Source organism: Nerophis lumbriciformis, linkage group LG28, assembly GCF_033978685.3.
Source record: "Nerophis lumbriciformis linkage group LG28, RoL_Nlum_v2.1, whole genome shotgun sequence".
Lineage (NCBI taxonomy): Eukaryota > Metazoa > Chordata > Actinopteri > Syngnathiformes > Syngnathidae > Nerophis > Nerophis lumbriciformis.
The window spans coordinates 8,809,681-8,836,172 of NC_084575.2; the positions used below are offsets into that span (position 1 = coordinate 8,809,681).

At 42.1% G+C, this 26,492-nt stretch overlaps 1 protein-coding gene and 1 long non-coding RNA gene across 2 annotated transcripts in view; one reads left to right on the forward strand and one right to left on the reverse strand.

The window, feature by feature from the left end:
• Window positions 1-876: 876 nt before the first annotated feature.
• LOC133570825 (uncharacterized) overlaps window positions 877-26,492 on the reverse strand; it is a 31,839-nt gene continuing 6,223 nt past the window's right edge. The window contains exon 3 of the long non-coding RNA XR_009810246.2: window positions 877-2,927. This is a non-coding gene — a long non-coding RNA (uncharacterized lncRNA). The remainder of the gene's footprint in view (window positions 2,928-26,492) is intronic.
• The window catches only part of LOC133570823 (alpha-(1,3)-fucosyltransferase 7-like), a 29,490-nt gene continuing 6,476 nt past the window's right edge, over window positions 3,479-26,492 (forward strand). Inside the window, exon 1 of the mRNA XM_061923543.1 lies at window positions 3,479-3,575. Within this exon, the coding sequence (XP_061779527.1) occupies window positions 3,540-3,575 (36 nt within the window). The 5' untranslated portion in view covers window positions 3,479-3,539. The remainder of the gene's footprint in view (window positions 3,576-26,492) is intronic.

Consider the following 26,492-nt stretch of genomic DNA (forward strand, 5'->3'; position numbering starts at 1 on the left):
AAAAATATATTTTTTACAAACAGGAAGTTGCAGGAATGTACACATGATCCCCTGCTTACATCTCATTGTGCAACATGTGAATGTTTTAATGGGAACTAAATGCAATGTCTGAAAGGGGTACAAATTATTTCCAAAGCAGGACCTCCACCCAGACAAACAATACAAGTACACAGTTCATGAAAAACAATATTTTTTGTTATTGTCATTATAAGTGGGCCTAAACACTTATATTAGAAATGGAAATGACTGCTGTCATTTGATTCTAATAATAAGAGAATGTTGTCTGTCTATCTGTGTTGGCCCTGTGATGAGGTGGGGACTTGTCCAGGGTGTACCCTGCCTTCCGCCCGAATGCAGCTGAGATAGGCTCCAGCGACCCCGAAAGGGACAAGCGGTAGAAAATGGATGGATGGATGGAGATGTAAGTTGTTATTTAGTGAGGTTTGGGACAGGTGTGCTGCTGGTGTAGCCACAGTGTGCACGTCTAAAGTTGCTCACATGGACTCCACTCAATGCTCAGGGACTTTTTGCATTTGCTCACACATGAACAATTAGAGGGAACATTGATTGACAGAGTGTGTACCTTCAGCGGTGAATGGTGGTGGTGGTGCAGGTAAAGTGGCATCAGAGTCTCTGTCTCTCTTTACTAGCTTCGTCGAAGCATGTTGCTATGTAGCTTGTTTCAGCAGATTTGAATTGCTGTTTTGGGCAGTAGATGGCATCTTTGATCCAAAGCACAATTTACATTTAACTAAAATGTTATTTTCTTTGTGCTCGACAAAAGAAAAGTAGTGAAAATATCTCCATGTTAGCAAACTCGACTTCTGGGTCCGCCATGATCAGACACGCCCCCCCCCCCCCCCCCTCGCTCCCCACACTCACACTCAGACACACCCACACAGAGCGCATGTCTCTCTCTCTTCTCCGGCTTGTGACACAAGAAGAATCAGAACGACACAGCAGCCCTCCGATAAAACACACTTTATACTACATAAAAAGTAACGTAAAATAACGCAGTAACGCATCATGTAGTAACGGTAACGGAGTTACTGAATATAAAAAAATAACGCGTTAGATTACTAGTTACCGCCGAAACTAACGGCGTTACAGTAACGCGTTACTTTGTAACGCGTTAGTCCCAACACTGCTCATTTTCTAACAGTTCAGATATCGGCCGGACGACTGTGTGGGGAAGATGCTGTTGTCGCCAGTTTTCATTGACAATACTCGACTGGGCCCGTGTCCCACAAAACTTTGACTGGATGATTGTCCATAACACAGTTCACTGTACATCTGTTTCCCACAAGGCTGACTAGCTGTGACTTGCGTTGAGGGGGTAAATAGTGAACTTCGCTTACACTGGCATTGACTGTAGGTTGTGTGGGGGCTGGTTCCGGATTTGGGAGCTCACCTTGGGACGATTGGCTTTGGACTACTGGTGGTCCCATCTCAGTAGTCCCTCCCCGTTTCCCGACTGTCTCAGAGCTCGGCATCCCCGAGAGAAGTGACCCTCACGTCCACATTTGAAGCAGTGTGAACAGTTATCTCCTGTTCCCTCTTCTTTACACTTTGTACAGCCCTTTTCTCTCTGCTTTGGTCCACTTGCACAGGGACTGGTCTCCATCATTGTCATAAGCATTTGCTTAATTTCTTTACGCAACGCTTCAATGATTTGTTGTGTGTCAGGGCTTTCACTTTTAGTCTCTTTACCTTTCACGGCCACTGCAGTCTGGGCTTCCCTGCGCTTTGCGGGGCTCTGGACAGGTGCGGGGTCTGCCTGGCATTCTGTTTGGAGCTCTTGCACTTTGGGAGTCTTGGTTGCACCTGACCTTTTACGTTTTTCAAGTCTTTCACTTTCCAGCTTTGACGCTTCAGTTACTCTTTCGATCAATTCTTCATCTGTTGTGCTCACATCACTGAGGAGGGGAATTAACTGATACTTAACGGAATGGCAGAGCAGCCCTGTTTCAATGGAACGTAAAAACTTGCGCTGGATTGTGCGTCGGCTGTAAAGTTAATCAGTTTCCTCATTAGCGACTTTCCACAACAGTTTCTCTTTCAGTTCAATGGCACGAAAAACAAAGTTCAGGACAGTCTCTCTGGGCTCTTGGGAGATATTGAGGAGCTGGTGGTATAGCTCTGTGGGGCTGTCTACCTTGTAGTGTCCCTTTAATATGGTGAACAGCTTATTGTGGGTCAGTTCACGTTTTATTTCCAGCATATCTCTGGAGGGGCAGGCCTGGACTAATAGCCCCGATTACAGCTTCGATTATTTCAGTCTCTGAATGTCCTTTTTCAGTCCCCACCCCAATTTGACGCACAAGACTGAGGTAGGATAGCTTATCCCTCTGTCCGGGTTCACCTATCTGCCCACAGATCTTGAACTCCCTTCTCAAAGTTACCTCTTGCAGAGAACGTTTTTGCTCTGGTCGAACTCTGAGTGGAGAAGGTGTACTTTTGGGTGAAGTGTCAGGCTCAAACAGTTTCTCTGATCCTTTCTTTGACAATGGTTCAACGTTTAATTTATTCAGATATTTACTTAACTCTATATAACATTCTTCAACTTGTTCTTCTTGTTCACTTTCCTCAATCTCATCAAACGCGCCTTCTGCCATCTCGATGAGCGCCCTTCTTGACTTGCTGCGAGACTCTCCGCTGTCCAGGCCGGAACATTTCAGTCGCCCGCAGACATCCACGAGAAGCTCTTCCTCCAGCTGCCACAAGGCTGCACTCAGTTCATCACGCAGTGGCTGTACTTTTTCCATGTTTAATAGAAGAATAAGGTCCGTCTCTTGGGAAGGAGGGTCGATGGTGGTGGCGTAGACTCACTGGTGCCCACTCCTGGCTGGCTCGCCAAAATATGTTACACAGCTCGAAAGATGGGCCAACTGTTTCGTTGTGCGACACAATTATTTTTCAGGATCAAGCTGCAAAACAATTAACACAGCGTTACAACCGGAGCTTGATGCATCTGTTTTTTTCATATCACGTACTGCCAGACTTCTTCTACAAAATACAATGTCTGGAGTTGAACAATTTCACAAATACTCCAAAAATATATTTATGTATACACCTACACATACATATATATATACACATAAAAACCCTTTTTACTGTTTTTAATCACTGTTTAATAATCTATGGATTGTATTTATCACTTATGTCATTTTATCATTACTTGTACTCAACCTACTGTACAATGTACGACTGTAAATCTACTGCCTTAGCACACACTAACTGTAGTTTAGCTTTGACACTGCTGCATAGAAATACATAGAAAACCTTGACGTCACAAAAAATTAGTCTATAAACAGTATTTAAATCGAGTTTTCTGACCTTAAAGAGTTTTTAATGGGGGGCAACTATTTTAGTCCAAGTAAACCACTTAGTGTCACACATGCGCAGGGTGGATTTGGGCGGGTTGGAAGAAATTCAGGCAAACCTGTTTCAAAGTCAGGTGCATACCAGTCTGGGTTGGGTTGGAATAAAGGGAAGAACAACTGACTAAAATGAAATAAAAGAGATCAAATCATACAGACATGCCCTTCTTCGGAACATATGTGAAGATGCTACAGGTATGTAATGACTTTTGTTTGTCTTTAAAATAATACATTTAGATGGTAATCATTAGTGTTATTTGTAGAGTATTACATTTTCTTTAATGAATCATTTTTTAAGACTCTATGCTTGAAGGGGAACTGCACTTTTTTGGAATTTTGCCTTTCGTTCACTATAATTATGAGGGACAAGAAGACAAAAGTTTTTGTTTTTTCTTTTGCAGTCTAACATGTAAATATCATATATTGTTCCAAAATTGAACAATATATTGAAACAACACTAAAAAAGAAAGTAAAACAAGAAGTATGTGTGAGAAATAACACTTAAAGTATAAAACAAAAAGCAAATGAAAGCATAATATTACATATTGATTTTTCTTTGATGTAATGTTGGATTTAGGAATATGGAATATTCCTAGTAGACACAACAGTTTGACAGCATACTCAAGTTTTTATGAAATCTAACTTGTAAGAAAATAACAATGTATTTGAAGTCAAACAGTATATTGTAAGTACTAAACAGTACAACAGAAAGTTCAATCCAGAATAATTGGGAGATTGGACATTCATCAACACTGTATAGTGGACATACTAAACTAGACTGTAACTGAGTGTATGGATGTATGTGTTTACTTTATGTGTAAGTAATGCATATCTGTATCTAAATGTGAGCCTCTAATGCATATATTTATGTGTGCAAAGTAGATAAATGTGCATGTATTGGTAAAGAATTGTGCATGTGTGTAAATTAATTGTGAGAAATGATGACGACGACTTGGGAACACATAACAGGTAGAGAAATAAAAGGGAAAAACAAAAAACACAAGATAAACAGAAAAGGGAAAAAAAGAGTGTAGTGGATTTGACAGGAAGTAAAATAAGTGAGATAAAAAGTAAAACGAGAAATAATAATAATAAACATAGTTAATGATTCTCCGAAAGAGACAGAGAGCGGTTTTGTATTGTTTTCATTTTTGAAATATTGAGTAATAATTTTAGTGTATTCTTTTTGAATCACCCTGTACTTGCAGGGTATATATATATATATATATAAGTTTTGCTGGAGGGTTTTGATGTTTTTTTAGAGGGCTTTGAAGGCTACAACGGTGACTCCCATGAGCTGCATCTGTCAAGCGTTATTTTGTATCATCTTTAAAACCTTTAAAAACAAGACGTGTGTGCAGTTTCCCTCTAAGTAATTACAATACATTAGCATTTTTACAGTGAAATGTTAATGTTTTTTGGGGGCAAGTAATAGTTTGGACTCCACAAAGCAGAAGAAAAATGTTGAATTCTTGAAAACCCAAACAAAAATCAGCAACGGACAACAACAAAAATATATACTCTAGATGATTTTAAAATACAATAGAGTACGGCACAAAGGTAGACACAAGCAGTCGTTATCGATATATGTAACTGAAAACAAGGGGGGAAAAGGATTTAATGTAAATATATAGTATATGATATAAAAACAAGGCAGACTGTAACCCAAACACAGGACATGGGAAGTGTCAGTAAGCATCAGAGGATCCACACATTGTAATTAAAAACAAGTTGATCATTCGACTGACAAACACAAAAGTGCAGTATATGACTCACCCACAGACCGATGTTTTTATGTAAGTATGGAATGGATGCATGTGCCATTGAACCAAGGTGAAATAAGGTGAGTGGTTCCCCGAGGCAAAATTTTTGACACCATTCTTTAAAATGTTTATATGCTGCCTGCTGGGGACATCATCAGGGGACACCGCATCAGTTTTCACGGTTACAGTACGCTGATGACCAATAAATACCCTTTTTAACTAAGTATCCTGCCCACAAGCCAGCCAGCAAGCCAACGCCAGCCAGTCCCCACAATTCCGTCAGCACACGGCCACCAATCACGTTTTTCCCCAACATTATTTCAATAACATTATAGTATATATTTTCACAATCTTAAGAAGAAACAGAAACATTTCATTAATCATTTTCAAAATCATCATCGAAGCGAGTATGACGATCCTCCTTGTAGGGGTGTATCCCTTTATGGAGGATGCCTGTGCATGATTTTGTTTAACGTGGTGAGACTGGTGCACAGACAGTCACCACACAAGACGGTAGACTCTACCGTCTTCCGCCTTCTCCGCTGTTGAGGTCTTCACCGTATCCCTGGCTAGGGGGCAGTCAGGTACTAGGCCTTTGCCAAGGGCCACCTGGGGTAACAGTAGTAAAGGGGTTAACCTCCTCGTGCCCTAAGACCCCATAGAGGAGCCTCCATTGCCGGATGCACTTTAATGTCATGCCCAGGACACATTTTCAAAATAAGTATACACAAAAAGGATTTTTGTCATTACGTTCCAAAATTGAACAATATATTGAAACAACACTAACAAAGAAAGTAAAACAAAACAAACAAGAAGCATGTGTGAGAAATAACACTTAAAGTATAAAACAAAAAGCAAATAAAAGCATAATATTACATATTGATTTTTCTTTGAAGTAATGCGTAAGGGGATAGCAAAATTCAAATGATGATTTAATGAATGAAAACAATAAAATAATAAAACTACTAAAAAAACAAATTGATTTAAATAATATATCATGATCGGATGACCATGAGACTCTGCTTAATATGGATTGTTTTGCTTTCAATTCTATTATTGTTTGTAATATTAACTCTGTAGTAATGTTTAGAGGTATGGAGTTTTGTATGTAATATCTCACAACATTGATAAACAGTGCATACACGGTGAATCGGTGGGCTATGTGAAAATAGTCGCCATTCCAATCCATTAACACGTTTAAATAAAAGTCAGACAGTGTTGTTTTAGACATTTGAACAACATTCAGGACCATCAAATCCAATGGAACAGTCGGTGTCTGTTTGTCCGGGTGAGGAGACTGTTTAGCTCGAACTAACCAGCGGCAGACTGGAAAATTCCTGCACACATAGCAGTTTTCATAGAATAATACACAACTCACATAATGTTTTTTTCTGCAGTGACTGTGCCAGAGGTGAACATGCATTCTACTGAGGTGGCAAATTATGACACGTTCAATCTATCGCAGCGCCAAACAAATAATCTCAAGATCCCCATCATATCAATTCCTACATGTCATTGAAATGATTTAAGGCCAGAGGTGGGTAGTAACGCGCTACATTTACTCCGTTACATCTACTTGAGTGACTTTTGGGATAAATTGTACTTCTAAGAGTAGTTTTAATGCAACATACTTTTACTTTTACTTGAGTGTATTTATAGAGAAGAAACGCTACTTTTACTCCGCTACTTTTATCTACATTCAGCTCGCTACTCGCTACTGATTTTTATCGATCTGTTAAAGGCCTACTGAAACCCACTACTACCGACCACGCAGTCTGATAGTTTATATATCATTGATGAAATCTTAACATTGCAACACATGCCAATACGGCCGTGTTAGTTTACTAAAGTACAATTTTAAATTTCGCGCGACATATCCTGCTGAAAACGTCTCGCTATGATGACGTCAGCGCGTGACGTCGCGGATTGTAGAGGACATTTTGAGACAGCATGGTGGCCAGCTATTAAGTCGTCTGTTTTCATCGCAAAATTCCACAGTATTCTGGACATCTGTGTTGGTGAATCTTTTGCAATTTGTTCAATGAACAATGGAGACAGCAAAGAAGAACGCTGTAGGAGGGAAGCGGTGTATTGCGGCTGACTTCAGCAACACAAACACGGCCGGTGTTTCATTGTTTACATTCCCGAAAGATGACAGTCAATCTTTACCATTGGCCTGTGGAGAACTGGGACAACAGAGACTCTTACCAGGAGGACTTTGAGTTGGATACGCAGACACGGTACCGTGAGTACGCTTCCAAACATTTGATCGCTTGCCCGTACGTGCGTGCCGCTATGTGCATGTCACGTACGTAACTTTGGGGACTTTGGGAAAATATATGTGCTGTATGAACTTTGGGGAGGTGAACGGTACTTTGGGCTGTGGGATTGAGTGTGTTGTGCAGGTGTTTGAGTTGCATTGGCGGGTTATATGGACGGGAGGTGTTTGTTATGCGGGATTAATTTGTGGCATATTAAATATAAGCCTGGTTGTGTTGTGGCTAATAGAGTATATATATGTCTTGTGTTTATTTACTGTTTCCGTCATTCCCAGCTGAATATCAGGTCCCACCCGCCTCTCACAGCATCTTCCCTATCTGAATCGCTCCCACTGCCCTCGAGTCCTTCACTCTCACTTTCCTCATCCACGAATCTTTCATCCTCGCTCAAATTAATGGGGAAATTGTCGCTTTCTCGGTCCGAATCGCTCTCGCTGCTGGTGGCCATGATTGTAAACAATGTGCGGATGTGAGGAGCTCCACAACCTGTGACGTCACGCTACTCGTCTGCTACTTCCGGTAGAGGCAAGGCTTTTTTATCACCGACCAAAAGTTGCGAACTTTATCGTCGATGTTCTCTACTAAATCCTTTCAGCAAAAATATGGCAATATTGCAAAATGATCAAGTATGACACATAGAATGGACCTGCTATCCCCGTTTAAATAAGAAAATCGCATTTCAGTAGGCCTTTAATGCACGCTTTGTTTGTTTTGGTCTGTCAGACAGACCTTCAAAGTGCCTGCGTTTCACCAAATACAGTCACTGGTGACGTTTCACTCGGTTCTACCAATCAGATGCAGTCACTGGTGACGTTGGACCAATCAAACAGAGCCAGGCGGTCACATGACCTGACTTAAACAAGTTGAAAAACTTATTGGGGTGTTACCATTTAGTGGTGAATTGTATGGAATATGTACTGTACTGTGCAATCTACTAATAAAAGTTTCAATCAATCAATCAAAAGTGTGAAGGAAAAAATACACTTTTTTTATTTCAACCGTACATCCCGTCAAAAGCCTAAAGACTGACTGCACAGTTCCTGTCTTCACAATAAAAGTGCCGCTCCATCGCGCCTGTGCTAACAAAATAGGAGTCTCCGAAAGCCAGCGCAAACAAGCTAGCAAGCTACGGAGTTTGCCGCCAATGTATTTCTTGTAAAGTGTATAAAAACGAATATGGAAGCTGGACAAATAAGATGCCAAAAACCAACCACTTTCATGTGGTATTAGACAGAAAGGAGGAACTTTTCTTCTCCTCAGCAGCAGTTTTATGATTGCTCAGCACAGGAAATACGTTACACACATACAGTTGTTGACAAAATACACTGTACATTATATACCTCAGCTAACTAAACTATGGAAATGTATAATATAGTTCATATAGCAATACGGTCTCACTGCAGAGCAGGCCAGCAGTTAGCCGAGTCAATCCATGGCGAGGCTCAACTGGCTGGTGACTCACCGCAAGTCTCTTCTCAGTATTTGAACGGCAAATGTGAAAATTCAGCAATTTTGAATACAAATAATCTAAAACTGGTGAAGTTAAATGGAAAATAACTTTATAGTATAATCACTGGATACATATAACAATTTAATTATTCTTTTTTTCTTTTTACATTTTATTTCTTTCCATGATGGCACGTGAGGCCCCGCCTCACCTGCCTCCCCTGACTGCACGTCACTGGTCTATATCAATGTACGTATATATATATATATATATATATATACATGATATGTGTGTTTGTTACTCATCAGTTACTCAGTACTTGAGTAGTTTTTTCACAACATTCTTTTTACTTTTACTCAAGTAAATATTTGGGTGACTACTCCTTACTTTTACTTGAGTAATAAATCTCTAAAGTAACAGTACTCTTACTTGAGTACAATTTCTGGCTACTCTACCCACCTCTGGGCACACGACACAAAATAAACATAATGTTATTAATATCACTACAACGGATACCATTAACAAAATTACTCAAAACAGCCCACTACCTATAACATGGTCATTAGAGACAACAATCTTATCGTCATTAGTCTCAGCAAAACCTGTATAAAATCTGATTAATTTTTCCCACTTAATGAGGCATCTTCTCCTAACGATACAAATGCACATATTGCCCGTCCCCTTAAAAGGGGTTGAGGGGTAGCGCTAATATACAATGAAAACCACAGGGTTCCATTCTTGGCCATGCACTCTTCAGCATTTACAGTACATTCTGCCGCTAGGTGACGTATGAAAATACTATGTTAGCTTTTTTTAGCACTTTTTAGCATTTTGTCCACCACCGACGCTGAGATCATTATTCATGCATTCGTTACGTCTCGTCTCGATTACTGTAACGTATTATTTTTGGGTCTCCCTATGTCTAGCATTAAAAATGTGGCTGCTAGAGTTTTGACAAGAACAAGAAAGTTTGATCATACTGCGCCTATACTGGCTCACCTGCACTGGCTTCCTGTGCACTTAAGATGTGACTTTAAGGTTTTACTACTTACATATAAAATACTAAACGGTCTAACTCCATCCTATCTTGCTGATTGTATTGTACCATATGTGCCTGCCAGAAATCTGCGTTCTAAGAACTCCGAAAGTCTGCGGGCTATAGAGCATTTTCAGAGGTGGGTAGAGTAGCCAGAAATTGTACTCAAGTAAGAGTACTCTTACTTTAGAGTTTTATTACTCAAGTAAAAGTAAGGAGTAGTCACCCAAATATTTACTTGAGTAAAAGTAAAAAGTATGTTGTGAAAAAACTACTCAAGTACTGAGTAACTGATGAGTAACCTGTTCGTTTAATGACGGCAACAAATAATGCTCAAAAACATAAAAATAGCAATGAACAAATTCAGAGCCAGGAATATCTCTTCAGCAACTAAAACAATAATATATTAAATAATCATACATTAAAATTAAAAAAAATGAAGGCAAATTGAGCCACAATAACTTAACAGCACCATAGGCTCAGTAAGCAGAGATTACATAGGAAAATAACAAGTTTGTCTTTACGCAAACCATAAACTCTGAAAGGTGTGGGCTGCACCTGAGAACACACTGTACACTTCTGATTGGTGTTTGTGTGCATGATTGAGTGTGTGTGCGACTGTGCGTGCGTGTGTGTGTGTGTGTGTGTGTGTGTGTGTGTGTGTCTATGAGGCTGCAGTGCGTTAATAAATGTCCCCACACAATGTACATTTGACAGTGATTCATAGCAGGGAAGCTAACATCAGCATACTTGCCAACCTTGAGACCTCCGATTTCGGGAGGTGGGGGTTGGGGGCGTGGTCGGGGGTGGGGCAGGGGCGTGGTTAAGAGGGGAGGAGTATATTTACAGCTACAATTCACCAAGTCAAGTATTTCATATATATATATATATATATATATATATATATATATATATATATATATATATATATATATATATATATATGTCTTAATAAGGTTATCCAAAAAATAGTGCTCGATACCGTAGTAGAGCGCAATATATGTATGTGTGGGAAAAAATCACAAGACTACTTCATCTCTACAGGCCTGTTTCATGAGGGGGTTCCCTCAATCATCAGGAGATGAAGTATGGCATGGCCCAAAAATCTCCTGATGATTGAGGGAACCCCCTCATGAAACAGGCCTGTAGAGATGAAGTAGTCTTGTGATTTTTTCCCACACATACATATATATATATATATATATAATAAATACTTGACTTTCAGTGAATTCTAGCTATATATATATATATATATATATATATATATATATATATATATATATATATATATATATATATATATATAAATAAAAGAAATACTTGAATTTCAGTGTTCATTTATTTACACATATACACACATAACACTCATCTACTCATTGTTGAGTTAAGGGTTGAATTGTCCATCCTTGTTCTATTCTCTGTCACTATTTTTCTAACCATGCTGAACACCCTCTCTGATGATGCATAGCTGTGTGTGTTAAGTCTTGGCAAAAATGAGGACTCAGATGCAGAAGAGAGACAATTGACTCAGACTTTATTTAATTAGTTTTCTTTGCTATCTCTTGGACAGAGTGATTAAACAAACTGGCTACAAAATCTATCTATGATATACTAGAGCAACAAGAGGATGTGTAGCATAGGACATAAGGCAATAAACAGAAAATCACTCCTTAAGGAGGAAAAGGACAATAGCAAAAGTTCTATACGAATCTAATAACAAAAAAACAACAATCTATGATAATCTACAAAAAGGGTAATTTCACTCATGAAAAGAAGTCGAGAAGCTATAAACAGAAAATATGTTATAAAGAGTTGAGAAGTCTGCAAACTAAAAGCGCTCCAGAAGGAGGGGAAAAAAAGGAAGACAAGGCACTATGAAAATTGATACAAAAAGACTTGACCGAAAAAACTTTAGCAAAAGAAAATCACTCTCTCAGAGGAAACAAAGAAATCAATAAATAAAGCGAGACAATACTTATCAAGGCTGTGGACAAGGCTGTGGACAAGGCTGGAGGTACATAGCGAGACGATATACTCTGGCAACAAGACAGGGGAAGACGAGGACTATATACACATGAGGGAGGGTGACACAGGTGGACACAATCAGGCAATCAGGAGAGACATCAGACCAGTGACACAGGAGGAAGGGCAAGTGGCCTGAAATGAGAGGAGGATTAGAATTTTCAAAATAAAACAGGAAGTTTGCCAGACAACCCCAAAACAGGACTTCCCTCACCACGATGTGACAGTGTGGCACGCACAATAGTGTTTTCATCAAATGCACTAGAGTCTGGAATCTTCCATCTCTCCCTAGCATGGCCCAAAATCGGTCAATCTTTGCTTCCTGAGGAAGATCTTCACTGCCAAGCACTTGGTAGCCCACTACTTCTTCCCGGAAGCTATCCGGGTCCAATCGCAGCTGCGGCTTGGAACTTACAAGCGTATTTCTTCATCTTACTCGTCGTCGGCGTCGCCACGGCTGTATCTTCCTCGTTCTTCTGCTTCGTCTCGTTGTGTGCGCAGTTGTGCACTGCACTCTCTAAAAGCCGTAGATGTTATTGTCACATATGCATGTACAGTAGATGGCAGTATTGCCCTGTTTAAGAGTGTCACAACATTGCTGTTTACGGCAGACGAACTGCTTTACGGTAGACGAAAACGTGACTGCTGTTGTTGTGTGTTGTTACCGCGCTGGGAGGACGTTAATGAAACTGCCTAACAATAAACCGACAAAAGAAACCAAGAACTCGCCCTCGATCATTCTACAGTTATAACGTGATTGGGCAGGCACGCTGTTTGTATTGTGGAGGGGGCGTGGCCTCCAGCTCCGGCTGAAAATCGGGAGATTTTCGGGAGAATATTTGTCCCGGGAAGTTTTCAGGAGAGGCGCTGAATTTCGTGAGTCTCCCGGAAAATTCGGGAGGGTTGGCAAGTATGAACATCAGCCTACGGTGACAGCCAAAATATCTACTATCAAATTTGACGTTGAGTTCATGTAAGCTGAAATGTCCACTTGTTTGGGGAGACACATATGACAACGCATTACATAACTGTTTTTTTGGTTGTCTGAAGTGTGAACATCGATCTTATGTGAGGCCAGGGGTGTTTGTGTTCCTTGTTGTCTCTGCCATAGTTGTTGTTTGTCGCTGAAACTTTATGTGCAGTTAATCATGTGTTATGAGAGTAGCGTATGTGTGTGTGTGGCCCTTTAATATTTGACAACATGTGAGGTGAGTGATGTCAGTGAGTGTGTGGGCGAGCGAGGTGAGGGAGCGGTAGCGTGAGTTAGTCATGGGATCGGCAGTTCTTTTGACTGTACTGAATCACTAGAATCATTTCCTTAAATTGAGTCGTTCAAAAAATTTGTTCACCGAATCCCCCCCCCTCCCCCCCCAAAGAAAATAGGGGGCGGGGGGGTGCGTAGTACAGTACAGTGCAGACATTCGCGGGAGAAGCAGCAAATAGGGTGAACGCGAGTCACTACACAGCTCTGTGCATGCAGTACACCACGCAGTGAGTGACACAATCAGCACAGTTCAGTACGTGAACCTGAATCACTTCTGCAGCAGCAGTTCTGTGTGCAGGTCGGCGAATCATGAGTCAGTCAGTAACAGCTTCCCCAGCGGCAGATCTCGGTGTGTGTCAGTTCGCGAACGACACAAGCCCTCAGTCGTTCACTGAGTGATTCATGTCGTTAATCCGCGGTGAACGAATCGTTCGCTCAGTCCCTCCCCCCGGCCCCATGATGAGTAGCTGGCTGCGTCGTTCGCCGACGTCGAGGGTTCAGTGAGTCACAGAATGCGCCAGTTCCACTCATACCGGCATGGTCGCGGCGGAGCTCAACTGAACTGAAAAAGGAACGAATCAGTTCATGAAGTGATTCGGTTCAGTACGTTCACTCAAAAGATTAGTTTGTTTGAACGAATCGTTCGCGAACGACACAACATCAGCGTGAGTGCGGGGAGTGGCTAGTGTTTTGTTGGACTGGCTGTGTGCAGACATCAATAAAGTTACGATTTGCAACTAATCGCCGGACTCCTCATTTACGCTGGAGTCCGGAGCTGTGGAGACCCACTGCCGGGTAGAGTGAAGGGTGTTGCCCCCGAGATACTTCGGTCCTGGAGGAGTGTCTCCCCTGCGCTACTCGACTACGGTCTGGGAACCGGAAGCAGGAAAGGTGCAACACATGTGACCGCCTGGCTCTGTTTGATTGGTGAAACGGAGTCCAACGTCACCAGTGACTGCATTTGATTGGTGAAACGCAGGCATGCGATAGATCCTACTTTGAAAGTCTGTCTGACAAACCAAAACAAACAAAGCGTGCATTAACAGATCGATAAAAATCAGTAGCGAGTAGCGAGCTGAATGTAGATAAATGGAGCGTAGTAAAAGTAGCGTTTCTTCTCTATAAATATACTCAAGTAAAAGTAAAAGTATGTTGCATTAAAACTACTCTTAGAAGTACAATTTATCCCAAAAGTTACTCAAGTAGATGTAAATGTAGCGCGTTACTACCCACCTCTGAGCATTTTCTACTCTGGAATGCCCTACCGGTAACAATTAGAGATGCTACTTCAGTAGAAGCATTTAAGTCCCATCTTAAAACTAATTTATACACCCTAGCTTTTAAATAGGCCCCTTATAGAGTAGTTGATCTGCCATCTCTTTTTTCTGCTCTTCCCCCCTCTCCAGCGTGGAGAGGTTATCAGGTGACCACGGAATAGGCGCCAGCTGTTCAAAGTCGGCACCCATGATGCACAACTCCTTATGCATCATTCAGTGACTTCTCCTTGCCGCGACGTGTCTACATGCAAGAGGTTCCCCCGCTGGCCCCACTATGGACTGCAGTCTCACGTTATTAACCGTATGCACTCGGCATCCATTGCACCGGTCGCCCAGGGGCGGGAGTCCCCACATCTGTGATCTCCTCCAAGGTTTCTCACAGCGCCCAATGGGTTGAGATTTTTCTTGCCCTGATGTGGGATCTGAGCCGAGGATGTCGTTGTGGCTTGTGCAGCCCTTTGAGACACTTGTGATTAAGGGCTATATAAATAAACTTTGATTGATTGATTGAAAAATAAGCATTAAAACTGTGTGGCATGAGAAAATATACATTCTCTATTATTGGTGGGTGTATTTTTTAGGACTTACCAGCTGAGTGATCATATAGATTTGGATCACATTGGAAGTTCTTTAGTCCCGTGTTGGTCTCAAAGTGATGTGTTCTGGATGTTAAGGGCTTGTGTTTGGTATGATGGTGTAGTTATAACTTCCTGTTCAAAGTAGGTGGCCCTTCACGCTTATCAATAAGCCGGAGGCATGCCGCCGTATGTTCATGTGAAGCTTCTATTTTAGTAAAGTGGACTTATTAATGAAATAGTCTGCAATATCGTGAAGACAATTAAGAGATCTTTTAAAATACTAAATAACAGTGGAAGTTAACGAAAGGTATAATTATGTTCAGATGAAGCTTTTTCACTCAAATACAAATTTTTACTTGAAGGATTGGCATTACATATATTCTCCATAATCAATCAATCAATCAAAGTTTACATATATTGCCCTTAATTACAAATGTCTCAAAGGGCTGCACAAGCCACAACATTCCCACATCAGGGCAAGAAAAACTCAACCCAATGGGAACAACGTGAATCCTTGGAAGGGACCGCAGATGTGGGGATCCCCCACCCCCTGGGTGACCGGTGCAATGGATGCCGGTTAATAATGAGTAAGAGTCCAGTCCATAGTGGGGCTTGCATGTAGACACGTCAGAGCGCAGAGACGTCACCGACTGATGCATAAGGAGTGGTCACCCCGGGTCCCGACTTCATGTGAAAGTCCAGTCCATTGGCAGACCAGCAGGGAATCATCTTGAATGGAGAGAATTCAGCAGCCCAGAGACGTCACCAACTGATGCAAAGATGAGTGGTCCATTCTGGGTCCTGACTTTGAACAGCTAGCGCGTCATCCGTGGTCACTTGATAACCTCTCCACGCAGGAGAGGAAGGCAGAGCAGAAAAGAAAGACGGCAACTGGTCTAAAAGGGGTCTATTTAAAGGGGTGTATAAATTAGTTTTAAGATGGGACTTAAATGCTTTTACTGAGGTAGCATCTCTAACTGTTATTGGGAGGGTATTCCAGAGTACTGGAGCCCAAATAGAAAACGCTCTAAAGTCCGCAGACTTTTTTTGAGCTCTGGGAATCACTAACGGGCCGGAGTTCTTAGAACGCAGATTTCCTGCCGGGACATAGGCTACAATACAATCAGCAAGATAGGAAGGAGCTGGACGGTTTAGTATTTTATACGTAAGTAGTAAAACCTTAAAGTCGCTTCTTAAGTGCACAGGAAGCCAGTGCAGGTGAGCCAGTATAGGCGTAATATGGTCAAACTTTCTTGTTCTTGTCAAAAGTCTAGCAGTCGAATTTTGTACCAACTGTAATCTTTTAATGCTAGACATAGGGAGACCCGAAATTAATACTTTACAGTCGGTGGTGGACAAAATGGGACAAATTTTAGCGATATTACGGAGGTGAAAGGAGGCTGTTTTAGTAACATCCTTAATGTGTGACTCAAACGAGAGAGTTGGGTCAGATAATACCGAGATTCTTTACCGAGTCGCTTTGTGTAATTGTTTGGTTGTTAGCTTTAAAATGCAAATAAAATAAACATAATCCGAGGAATGAAATCAATTTTGTGACGGTTGGATCGCATTTCTGAGCGTACCAGAAATGCAGAAACCCGAGGAAGCTAGTTTGCTGTTAAAAAATGTATTTAATCAAGGGACCAAAAACATGCCTCAGAAGAATGCTGCTTGAAAAGGCCCAAGGGGTAGAAGAGGCTTTGCAAAAGTAAACTAAAATATTACAGACTAGAAAATGGAGTTCTGCAGCACGGAAAACACTTGCGCGCAGATAACTGCCACATGAATAAACATTCACAAAGTCCCAACAAAGGTTCTTCTTCATCTTCTTCTTCTTGGTGGTTTAACGGTGGATGTGAAGGATCTTTTTTTTTTGAAACACCTTATTTTTTTATATATATATATATATATATATATATATATATATATATATATATATATATATATATATATATACGGTCGTGGTCAAAAGTTTACATACACTTTAAAGAACATAATGTCATGGATGTCTTGAGGTTCCAATCATTTCTACAACTCTTATTTTTTTGTGATAGAGCGATTGGAGCACATACTTGTTACTCACAAAAAATATTCATGAAGTTTGGTTCTTTGATGAATTTATTTTGGGTCTACTGAAAATGTGAGCAAATCTGCTGGGTCAAAAGTATACATACAGCAATGTTAATATTTGCTTGCATGTACCTTGGCAAGTTTCACTGCAATAAAGCGCTTTTGGTAGCCATCCACAAGCTTCTGCTTGAATTTTTGACCACTCCTCTTGACAAAATTGGTGCAGTTCAGCTAAATATGTTGGTTTTCTGACATGGGCGGTAGGAATGGTGTTCCTGGGATTAAAGGCCTCACCTTTTCTCCTCCAAACATATTGCTGGGTATTGTGGTCAAACAGCTCAATTTTTGTTTCATCTGACATCACATGGACAACGATAAAACCCTCTGGAGGAAAGTTCTGTGGTATATATTTAAAGGGAAACATTATCACCAGACCTATGTAAGCATCAATATATACCTTGATGTTGCAGAAAAAAGACCATATATTTTTTAAACCGATTTCCGAACTCTAATTGGGTGAATTTTGGCGAATTAAACGCCTTTTTAATATTCGCTCTCGGAGCGATGACGTCACAACGTGGCGTCACATCGGGAAGCAATCCGCCATTTTCTCAAACACCGAGTCAAATCAGCTCTGTTATTTCCCGTTTTTTCGACTGTTTTCCGTACCTTGGAGACATCATGCCTCGTCGGTGTGTTGTCGGAGGGTGTAACAACACGAACAGGGACGGATTCAAGTTGCACCAGTGGCCCAAAGATGCGAAAGTGGCAAGAAATTGGACGTTTGTTCCGCACACTTTACCGACGAAAGCTATGCTACGACAGAGATGGCAAGAATGTGTGGATATTCTGCGACACTCAAAGCAGATGCATTTCCAACGATAAAGTCAAATAAATTTGCCGCCAGACCCCCATTGAATCTGCCGGAGTGTGTGAGCAATTCAGGGACAAAGGACCTCGGTAGCAGGGCAAGCAATGGCGGCAGTTTGTTCCCGCAGACGAGCGAGCTAAACCCCCTATCGACCCTAGCTTCCCTGGCCTGCTGACATTAACTCCAAAACTGGACAGATCAGCTTTCAGGAAAAGAGCGCGGATGAGAGTATGTCTACAGAATATATTAATTGATGAAAATTGGGCTGTCTGCACTCTCAAAGTGCATGTTGTTGCCAAATGTATTTCATATGCCGTAAACCTAGTTCATAGTTGTTAGTTTCCTTTAATGCCAAACAAACACATACCAATCGTTGGTTAGAAGGCGATCGCCGAATTCGTCCTCGCTTTCTGCCGTGTCGCTGGATGTCGTGTCGTTTTCGTCGGTTTCGCTTGCATACGGTTCAAACCGATATGGCTCAATAGCTTCAGTTTCTTCTTCAATTTCGTTTTCGCTACCTGCCTCCACACTACAACCATCCGTTTCAATACATGCGTAATCTGTTGAATCGCTTAAACCGCTGAAATCTGAGTCTGAATCCGAGCTAATGTCGCTATATCTTGCTGTTCTTTCCGCCATGTTTGTTTGTATTCACTATGTGATGTCACAGGAAAATGGACGAGTGTATATAACGATGGTTAAAATCAGGCACTTTGAAGCTTTTTTTAGGAATATTGCGTGATGGGTAAAATTTTGAAAAAAACTTTGAAAAATAAAATAAGCCACTGGGAACTGATTTTTAATGGTTTTAACCATTCTGAAATTGTGATAATGTTCCCCTTTAAGTATGCATGTGTGTGTACGTGAGGGTGCGTGGGTGAGGATTATATGTATTGCTCAGTTGAGAGACCCTAGTTTAGAGTTAAGTAATGTTTATACAATAAGAAAATAGTATGTTAACTAATTTTAAGTTTAAGAGCAGTAAATAATACTTCCTAAAGGCCTAAAAGAGGGTACATGTATTATGACTTGTGGATGGGGACAAAAATCCTGTAAAATAGTAATTAACTCAAATATGTACTGTGTCATTGAATTTAAAGGTAAATAATATTTATAAAATAAGAAAATAGTATGTAAACCAATTTTAAGTTAAAGCACATTAAATAATAATTCCCACAGTCCCTAAAAAAGGGTATATGTATTATGACTTGTGCAGATGGGGACAATAACTCGACTCTGTTACTGAAGCCATGGGTACATGGACAAAATGTATTTAATCTGATCATCATTCCGATTAGAATGTTACTGTGTACATCAGAGGTCACCAACGCAGTGCCCGCGACACCAAGTAGCCCTTAAGGACCAGATGAGTAGCCCGCTTGCCTGTTCTAAAAATAGCTCAAATAGCAGCACTTACCAGTGAGCTGCCTCTATTTTTCTAATTGTATTTATTTACTAGCAAGCTGGTCTCGCTTTGCTCGACATTGTGTTTTTCCACAAAGATTACTATCATTAATTATTGATAATAACATAGAGTTAAAGGTAAATTGAGCAAATTGGCTATTTCTGGCAATTTATTTAAGTGTGTATCAAACTGGTAGCCCCTGCGATGAGGTGGCAACTTGTCCAGGGTGTACCCCGCCTTCCGCCCGATTGTAGCTGAGATAGGCTCCAGCGCCTAAGCGGTAGAAAATGGATGGATGGAAACTGGTAGCCCTTCGCATTAATCAGTACCCAAGAAGTAGCTCTTGGTTTCAAAAAGGTTGGTGACCCCTGGTGTACATGGACCCTGAAAAAAATGATCTGATTATGACGTTCATTTTCATGCATCACACCTTAAATTGGAATATTTTACTGCTCAGAACCTAACATAAACGGAAAGATGTGTCATTATTTGTGCTATGGCACCATCTTTTGGACAGGTTTGGTCACTGCAGGTGCTGAAGAAGCAGTAGACGTCTACTGTAAACAAACATGGATCCGTGCATTTCTTTTTTTTTTCCCCAAATATTTTTATTGAATTTTGAAGACAGTACAGTATGATGGATCATGGCAACAGCAAGTTGAGGTATCTGCACATTTTACAATATGTAACATAATAAACCCCACCCCTTACAATACCCACTAGAGATGCGCGGTTTGCGGGCACAACCGCGGAGTCCGCGGATTATCCGCGGATCGGGCGGATGAAATTAAAAAAAATTCGATTTTATCCGCGGGTTGGGTCGGGTCGGGTGGTTGAAATAAAATAAAAAAAGATTTTAAATAGATTCAGGCGGGTGGCAGTTAAACCAATTCGGAAATATATATACATAGTTAAATGTTGTTACCCACATACGAAAAACGAGCAGGCACCTGCTGCATATGCCACAACAGAAAAAAAAAAGAAAAAGAGATGGACACTTTTACGGAGCGGAGAAGGGACGCCTCGCCGGGGTCCGGGACCGAGGCCCCTTCCCCCGAGAGGGCCCCACCGGGAGCCGTAGCTGAGGCGATCCACGAGAAGGGCCCGACGCACGTCCAGGGTCACCACCGCGCCCACCGCACCGACACCCCGCCTCGTCCGCCTTCGCCGCGGCCGGCGTCACGTGCAGCAGGTAAGCAGCTTACCTGCCCGCCACCCCCGTGGCCGGGGGCTCGTAACAGGGGTCACTCCGCGCGCTCCGCCCGCGCAGCTTACCTGCCCGCCACCCCTGTTGCCGGGGGCGCGTAACAGGGGTCACTCCGCGCGCAGTGCGCTCACGAAAGGGGTGGGGCTCACCCTGGTTGATATAGACAGCAGCTAGGACGGTGGCCATGGAAGTTGGAACCCGCTAAGGAGTGTGTAACAACCCACCTGCCGAATCAACTAGACCAGAAAATGGATGGCGCTGGAGCGTCGGGCCCAACAGGCAAAACGACCCTAAATTTTTGTTTAGTACAGTAGCATCGCTAACCCAACAAGGGACTCCTCCCAATAGCTCCACCCACTCGGCAGATGACTTTATGAATTTCTTTAAAAAGAAAATTGAACTCATTAGAAAGGAGATTAAAGACAACGCATCCCAGCTACAACTGGGTTCTATGAACACAGATACAACTGTATCTACAACGAATACTGCAATACAAAATAGTCTCTCTCTTTTTGATGAAATAACATTAGAGGAACTATTACAGCGTGTAAGTGGGATAAAACAAACAACATGTTTACTTGACCCACTTCCTGGGAAACTTATCAAGGAGCTTTTTGTATTATTAGGTCCATCAGTGCTAAATATTATAAACTTATCACTTTCCTCTGGCACTGTTCCCCTAGCATTCAAGAAAGCGGTTATTCATCCTCTGCTCAAAAGACCTAACCTCGATCCTGACCTCATGGTAAACTACCGACCGGTGTCCCACCTTCCCTTTATTTCGAAAATCCTCGAAAAAATTGTCGCACAGCAGCTAAATGAACACTTAGTGTCTAACAATCTCTGTGAACCTTTTCAATCCGGTTTCAGGGCAAATCACTCTACGGAGACAGCCCTCGCAAAAATGACTAATGATCTACTGCTAACGATGGATTCTGATGCGTCATCTATGTTGCTGCTTCTTGATCTTAGCGCTGCTTTCGATACCGTCGATCATAATATTTTATTAGAGCGTATCAAAACACGTATTGGTATGTCAGACTTAGCTTTGTCGTGGTTTAACTCTTATCTTACTGACAGGATGCAATGCGTCTCCCATAATAATGTGACCTCGGACTATGTTAAGGTAACGTGCGGAGTCCCTCAGGGTTCGGTTCTTGGCCCTGCACTCTTTAGTATTTACATGCTGCCGCTAGGCGACATCATACGCAAATACGGTGTTAGCTTTCATTGTTATGCTGATGACACCCAACTCTACATGCCCCTAAAGCTGACCAACACGCCGGATTGTAGTCAGCTGGAGGCGTGTCTTAATGAAATTAAACAATGGATGTCCGCTAACTTCTTGCAACTCAACGCCAAGAAAACGGAAATGCTGATTATCGGTCCTGCTAAACACCGACATTTATTTAATAATACCACCTTAACATTTGACAACCAAACAATTACACAAGGCGAATCAGTAAAGAATCTGGGTATTATCTTCCACCCAACTCTCTCGTTTGAATCACACATTAAGAGTGTTACTAAAACGGCCTTCTTTCATCTCCGTAATATCGCTAAAATTCGTTCTACTTTATCCACTAGCGACGCTGAGATCATTATTCATGCGTTCGTTACGTCTCGTCTCGACTACTGTAACGTATTATTTTCGGGTCTCCCTATGTTTAGCATTAAAAAATTACAGTTGGTACAAAATGCGGCTGCTAGACTTTTGACAAGAACAAGAAAGTTTGATCATATTACGCCTATACTGGCTCACCTGCACTGGCTTCCTGTGCACTTAAGATGTGACTTTAAGGTTTTACTACTTACGTATAAAATACTACACGGTCTAGCTCCGTCCTATCTTGTCGATTGCATTGTACCATATGTCCCGGCAAGAAATCTGCGTTCAAAGAACTCCGGCTTATTAGTGATTCCCAGAGCCCAAAAAAAGTCTGCGGGCTATAGAGCGTTTTCTATTCGGGCTCCAGTACTATGGAATGCCCTCCCGGTAACAATTAGAGATGCTACCTCAGTAGAAGCATTTAAGTCCCATCTTAAAACTCATTTGTATACTCTAGCCTTTAAATAGCCCCCGTTAGACCAGTTGATCTGCCGTTTCTTTTCTTTTCTCCTCTGCTCCCCTTTTCCTTGAGGGAAAAGGGGACCCCCCTCTAGGGGGTCTCCCGTAGAGGGGGGGGTTACCCACATATGCGGTCCTCTCCAAGGTTTCTCATAGTCATTCACATCGACGTCCCACTGGGGTGAGTTTTTCCTTGCCCATATGTGGGCTTTGTACCGAGGATGTCGTTGTGGCTTGTGCAGCCCTTTGAGACACTTGTGATTTAGGGCTATATAAATAAAGATTGATTGATTGATTGATTGATATACCCGGCCGTCGCCGGCAGCGAGACGCGCTTGGAGGTGCGCTCAGCGCGGCTCCCATATGATTGCGCACTGGTGTGCGTCTGGGTCGTGACAGCGTGGCACGCGAATGTCTGTGCTGCATTGGATCAGTCTCCTTTCTTTAACAGGCAAAAGCTTTATAACCTCACTAATGCCTTGCATCGTCTATATTAGATATATAACAACGGGCGGGTGCGGGCGGATGCGGTTCTGATCAAATGTTAGATCGGGTGGATTGCGGATGGTTGACGACTTTCTGATGCGGTTGCGGATGAAATAATTGCCTATCCGCGCATCTCTAATACCCACCCACTCAATTCCCAAGGTAATTGTCACCTAGTGCCCACAACAAATATAGACACACATGAATATATGCAAACATAGATTCAATCTAACAAAATATATTAAAGATAAATAAAAGAATAGATAAGGTCAAATAAATAAATAAATAAATAATACATAAGATATACAATAAAATATAATGTAAAAGTTAAAAAAAACACAAGGAATGGGGGTGTGGGGGGGGGGGGGTTCAGCAGTCAGCTCTGTCTAAGTTGTGATACTCGAATCGCTTGGGGTAATGTCAAGCTTGTCCCTAATAAGGTCTAAGAGGGGGCCCCGAGTTTTATGGAAAGATGACACAGATCCTTTCTGCGAGAACCGAAGCTTCTCTAATTGCAGACACCGTAAGACATCTTGTATCCAACTGTTATGGCTCGGCGGAGACGCAAGCTTCTATTTATAAAGAATTGTACGCCTAGCCAGCAGAGTCGTTAACGCAATGTCCACCTGCGGAATGCCAAAAAGGGCAGTCAGCAGGCTGGGTGTTATTGTCCTATCAAGGGCCTGCCCGACAGTGTCAACAATAGCAGACCAAAAACTTGAGTTTTGGACACGTCCAGAACATATGCAAATGGTCAGCTGGGGATTGTCTACAGCGGTTACAAGCTTTGCTATGGTTGGGGTATATTTTAGCCAGTCTAGCCTTGGTGAAATGTGCTTTATGTAGTACCTTACATTGTATTAGACCATGCCTAGCACATATAGACGATGAATGTACCAGCCTCACAGCCTCTCTCAAACCGCCCATCGGGTATAGGTGCCCCAAGGTCATGCTCCCAGGATTCTCTGGCAAGTGAAGTGTTAAGTGGATTCAGAAGGCCGGTTTCATTATATATGACAGATATCAAACGTCGTTGGTCAGAGTCAAAGGAGAGAAACCGATCGATTTCTGCTTCTGGGGGGCGGTTGGGAAAATGAGGAAATTGTTTTTTAATAAAATGCCTTGTTTGGAAGTATCGAAAGAAATGAGTATTAGGCAGATTGTATCTTGTTGACAGAGAAGCGAAGTAAGAGAACACTTCATCGTGGTACAGGTCATCATTGAGAATTTTAAGGCCGTTAGTCGACCAAGCGCGAAACGCAGAATCAGGGCAGGCAGGGAGAAAGGCGGGATTGTTCAAAATCGGAGCACTGCTGGAAGCCCTGTGTAAGTCGTGATGTTTCCTAAATTGAGTCCAAATTTTAATGGTATTTTTAACAACTGGGTTTAGAGAGGTCTCCAATAAACATAAGGGTAGCTGTGAGCAAATCACCGCGTGCAGGGAACCATTAGACGATGCCACCTCGATATGAGCCCACGGTGGACAGGCGGCTGGGGAGACGCAGCGGACCCAGTACAGAAGTTTATTAATATTGCAGGCCCAGAAATAATTTCTAAAGTTTGGAAGTGCTAGACCACCCTCCGCCCTAGGGAGCTGTAGAATGGCTTTCCTAAGGCGGGCTGGCCTGTTTTGCCAAATGAAAGCAAGAAGTTGTTGATCAAGGCCAACAAAAAATGATTTGTTGAGACATATAGGGATGTGCTGGAAGAGATATAAAAATTTTGGAAGTAAAATCATTTTTATGAGGTTAATGCGGTCAACCAGGGATAGGGGGAGGGCAGCCCACCTGGACAAGTCTGATTTACATTTGTCCAACAGTGCCTGAAATTTTTTACGGAACAGCTCTGTGGGAGTATTCGAGACAAACACACCCAAATATTTAAATCCGTCCTCTGAGATCTTAAAGGGGAATTGTGAACGCGGGAGTGACCTTGCCAAATTGTTCACAAAAAATAGTTTGCTTTTCTGAATATTCAGTTTGCACCCTGACAAACGACCGAACTGATCCAGAATCGACAGTATTTGGGGAAGCGAGGACAATGGGCCCGAAACGAACAACAGAAGATCATCGGCATATAGGGAGAGTTTTTGAACCCGACCGAAACGAGTGATACCCTTAAATTCCTCACGATTTTTAAGCCAAATAGCAAGCGGTTCAATGGCTAGATTAAACAACAAGGGTGAAAGCGGACATCCCTGCCGGGTCCCACGCTGGAGAGGGAAATAAGCTGAACGGATGCCGTTAGTATGTACGGAGGCAAGTGGAGTCTCGTACAGGACTCTAACCCAAGAAATACATTTAGGATCAAAACCAAATTTCTCCATAATAAAAAATAAGTAGCCTCACTCCACCCTATCGAACGCCTTCTCCGCGTCCAGCGCCACCACAACCTCCAGAGTATCAGATGGCGGAGAGAGAACTATATTCAACAATCTTCTAGTATTAAAGAATGGATGCCTCCCCAGCGTGAAACCTGTCTGATCAGCCGAAATTATTAAGGGCATCACGGCTTGGAGACGTATAGAGAGAACTTTCACCAGAATCTTGCAGTCCACGTTCAAAAGTGAGATTGGTCTGTAATTACCACAAGAGGTAGCATCCCTGTCTTTCTTAAGAACTAATGAGATGGAAGCTTTTGACAAGAGTCCTTGGTAAGCGGCCGGCGTTGAAGGAATCATTGAACATTCTTGCTAAAATGGGGGATAACAGTAATGATTAAGCCTTGTAAAATTCAACTGTGAAGCCATCAGGGTCTTCACTTTTAGCTCAACTTTCCCGTTGAGCTAAAAGTCGGCCGGCCTTGTCTCCATGTTCATAGAAGCATTGTTTGGATTGTCGCAGTTGTCTCTCTACTATGTACGTCATAAGCAGGTCATGTTCCGAATGTAACAAAATATGTTTCTTATACAGGGTTGGAGATGGACAAACAGCGTATACACTGTCGAGGTCAAGGAGTTCTTTAGCAATTTCCGTCAGCCTAGCCCTCTCAGTCCTCCTCATCCTGGAAATATAGGATATCACCTGTCCTCGGATAGTAGCCTTCGGTGCTTCCCACAAAGTGCTATTCCCAATGTCAGGGGTGTCATTAAACTCAATATAGGCACAAATTTATGTTTCAACAAAATATTTGAACTTAATATCTGAAAGCAAGTGAGTTTAATGTCGACTGAGATTGGCGCGGGACTCCTGAGGCAGCGGACAGGTACCGACAGGCCAAGCGGTGTGCGGCTTCAGCGGTCGGGGCGGCAAAAACTCGGACATGGGAGGAGTTCGGGGAGGCCATGGAAAACGACTTTGGAGCGATTCTGGACCACCATCCGCCGCCTCAGGAAGGGGA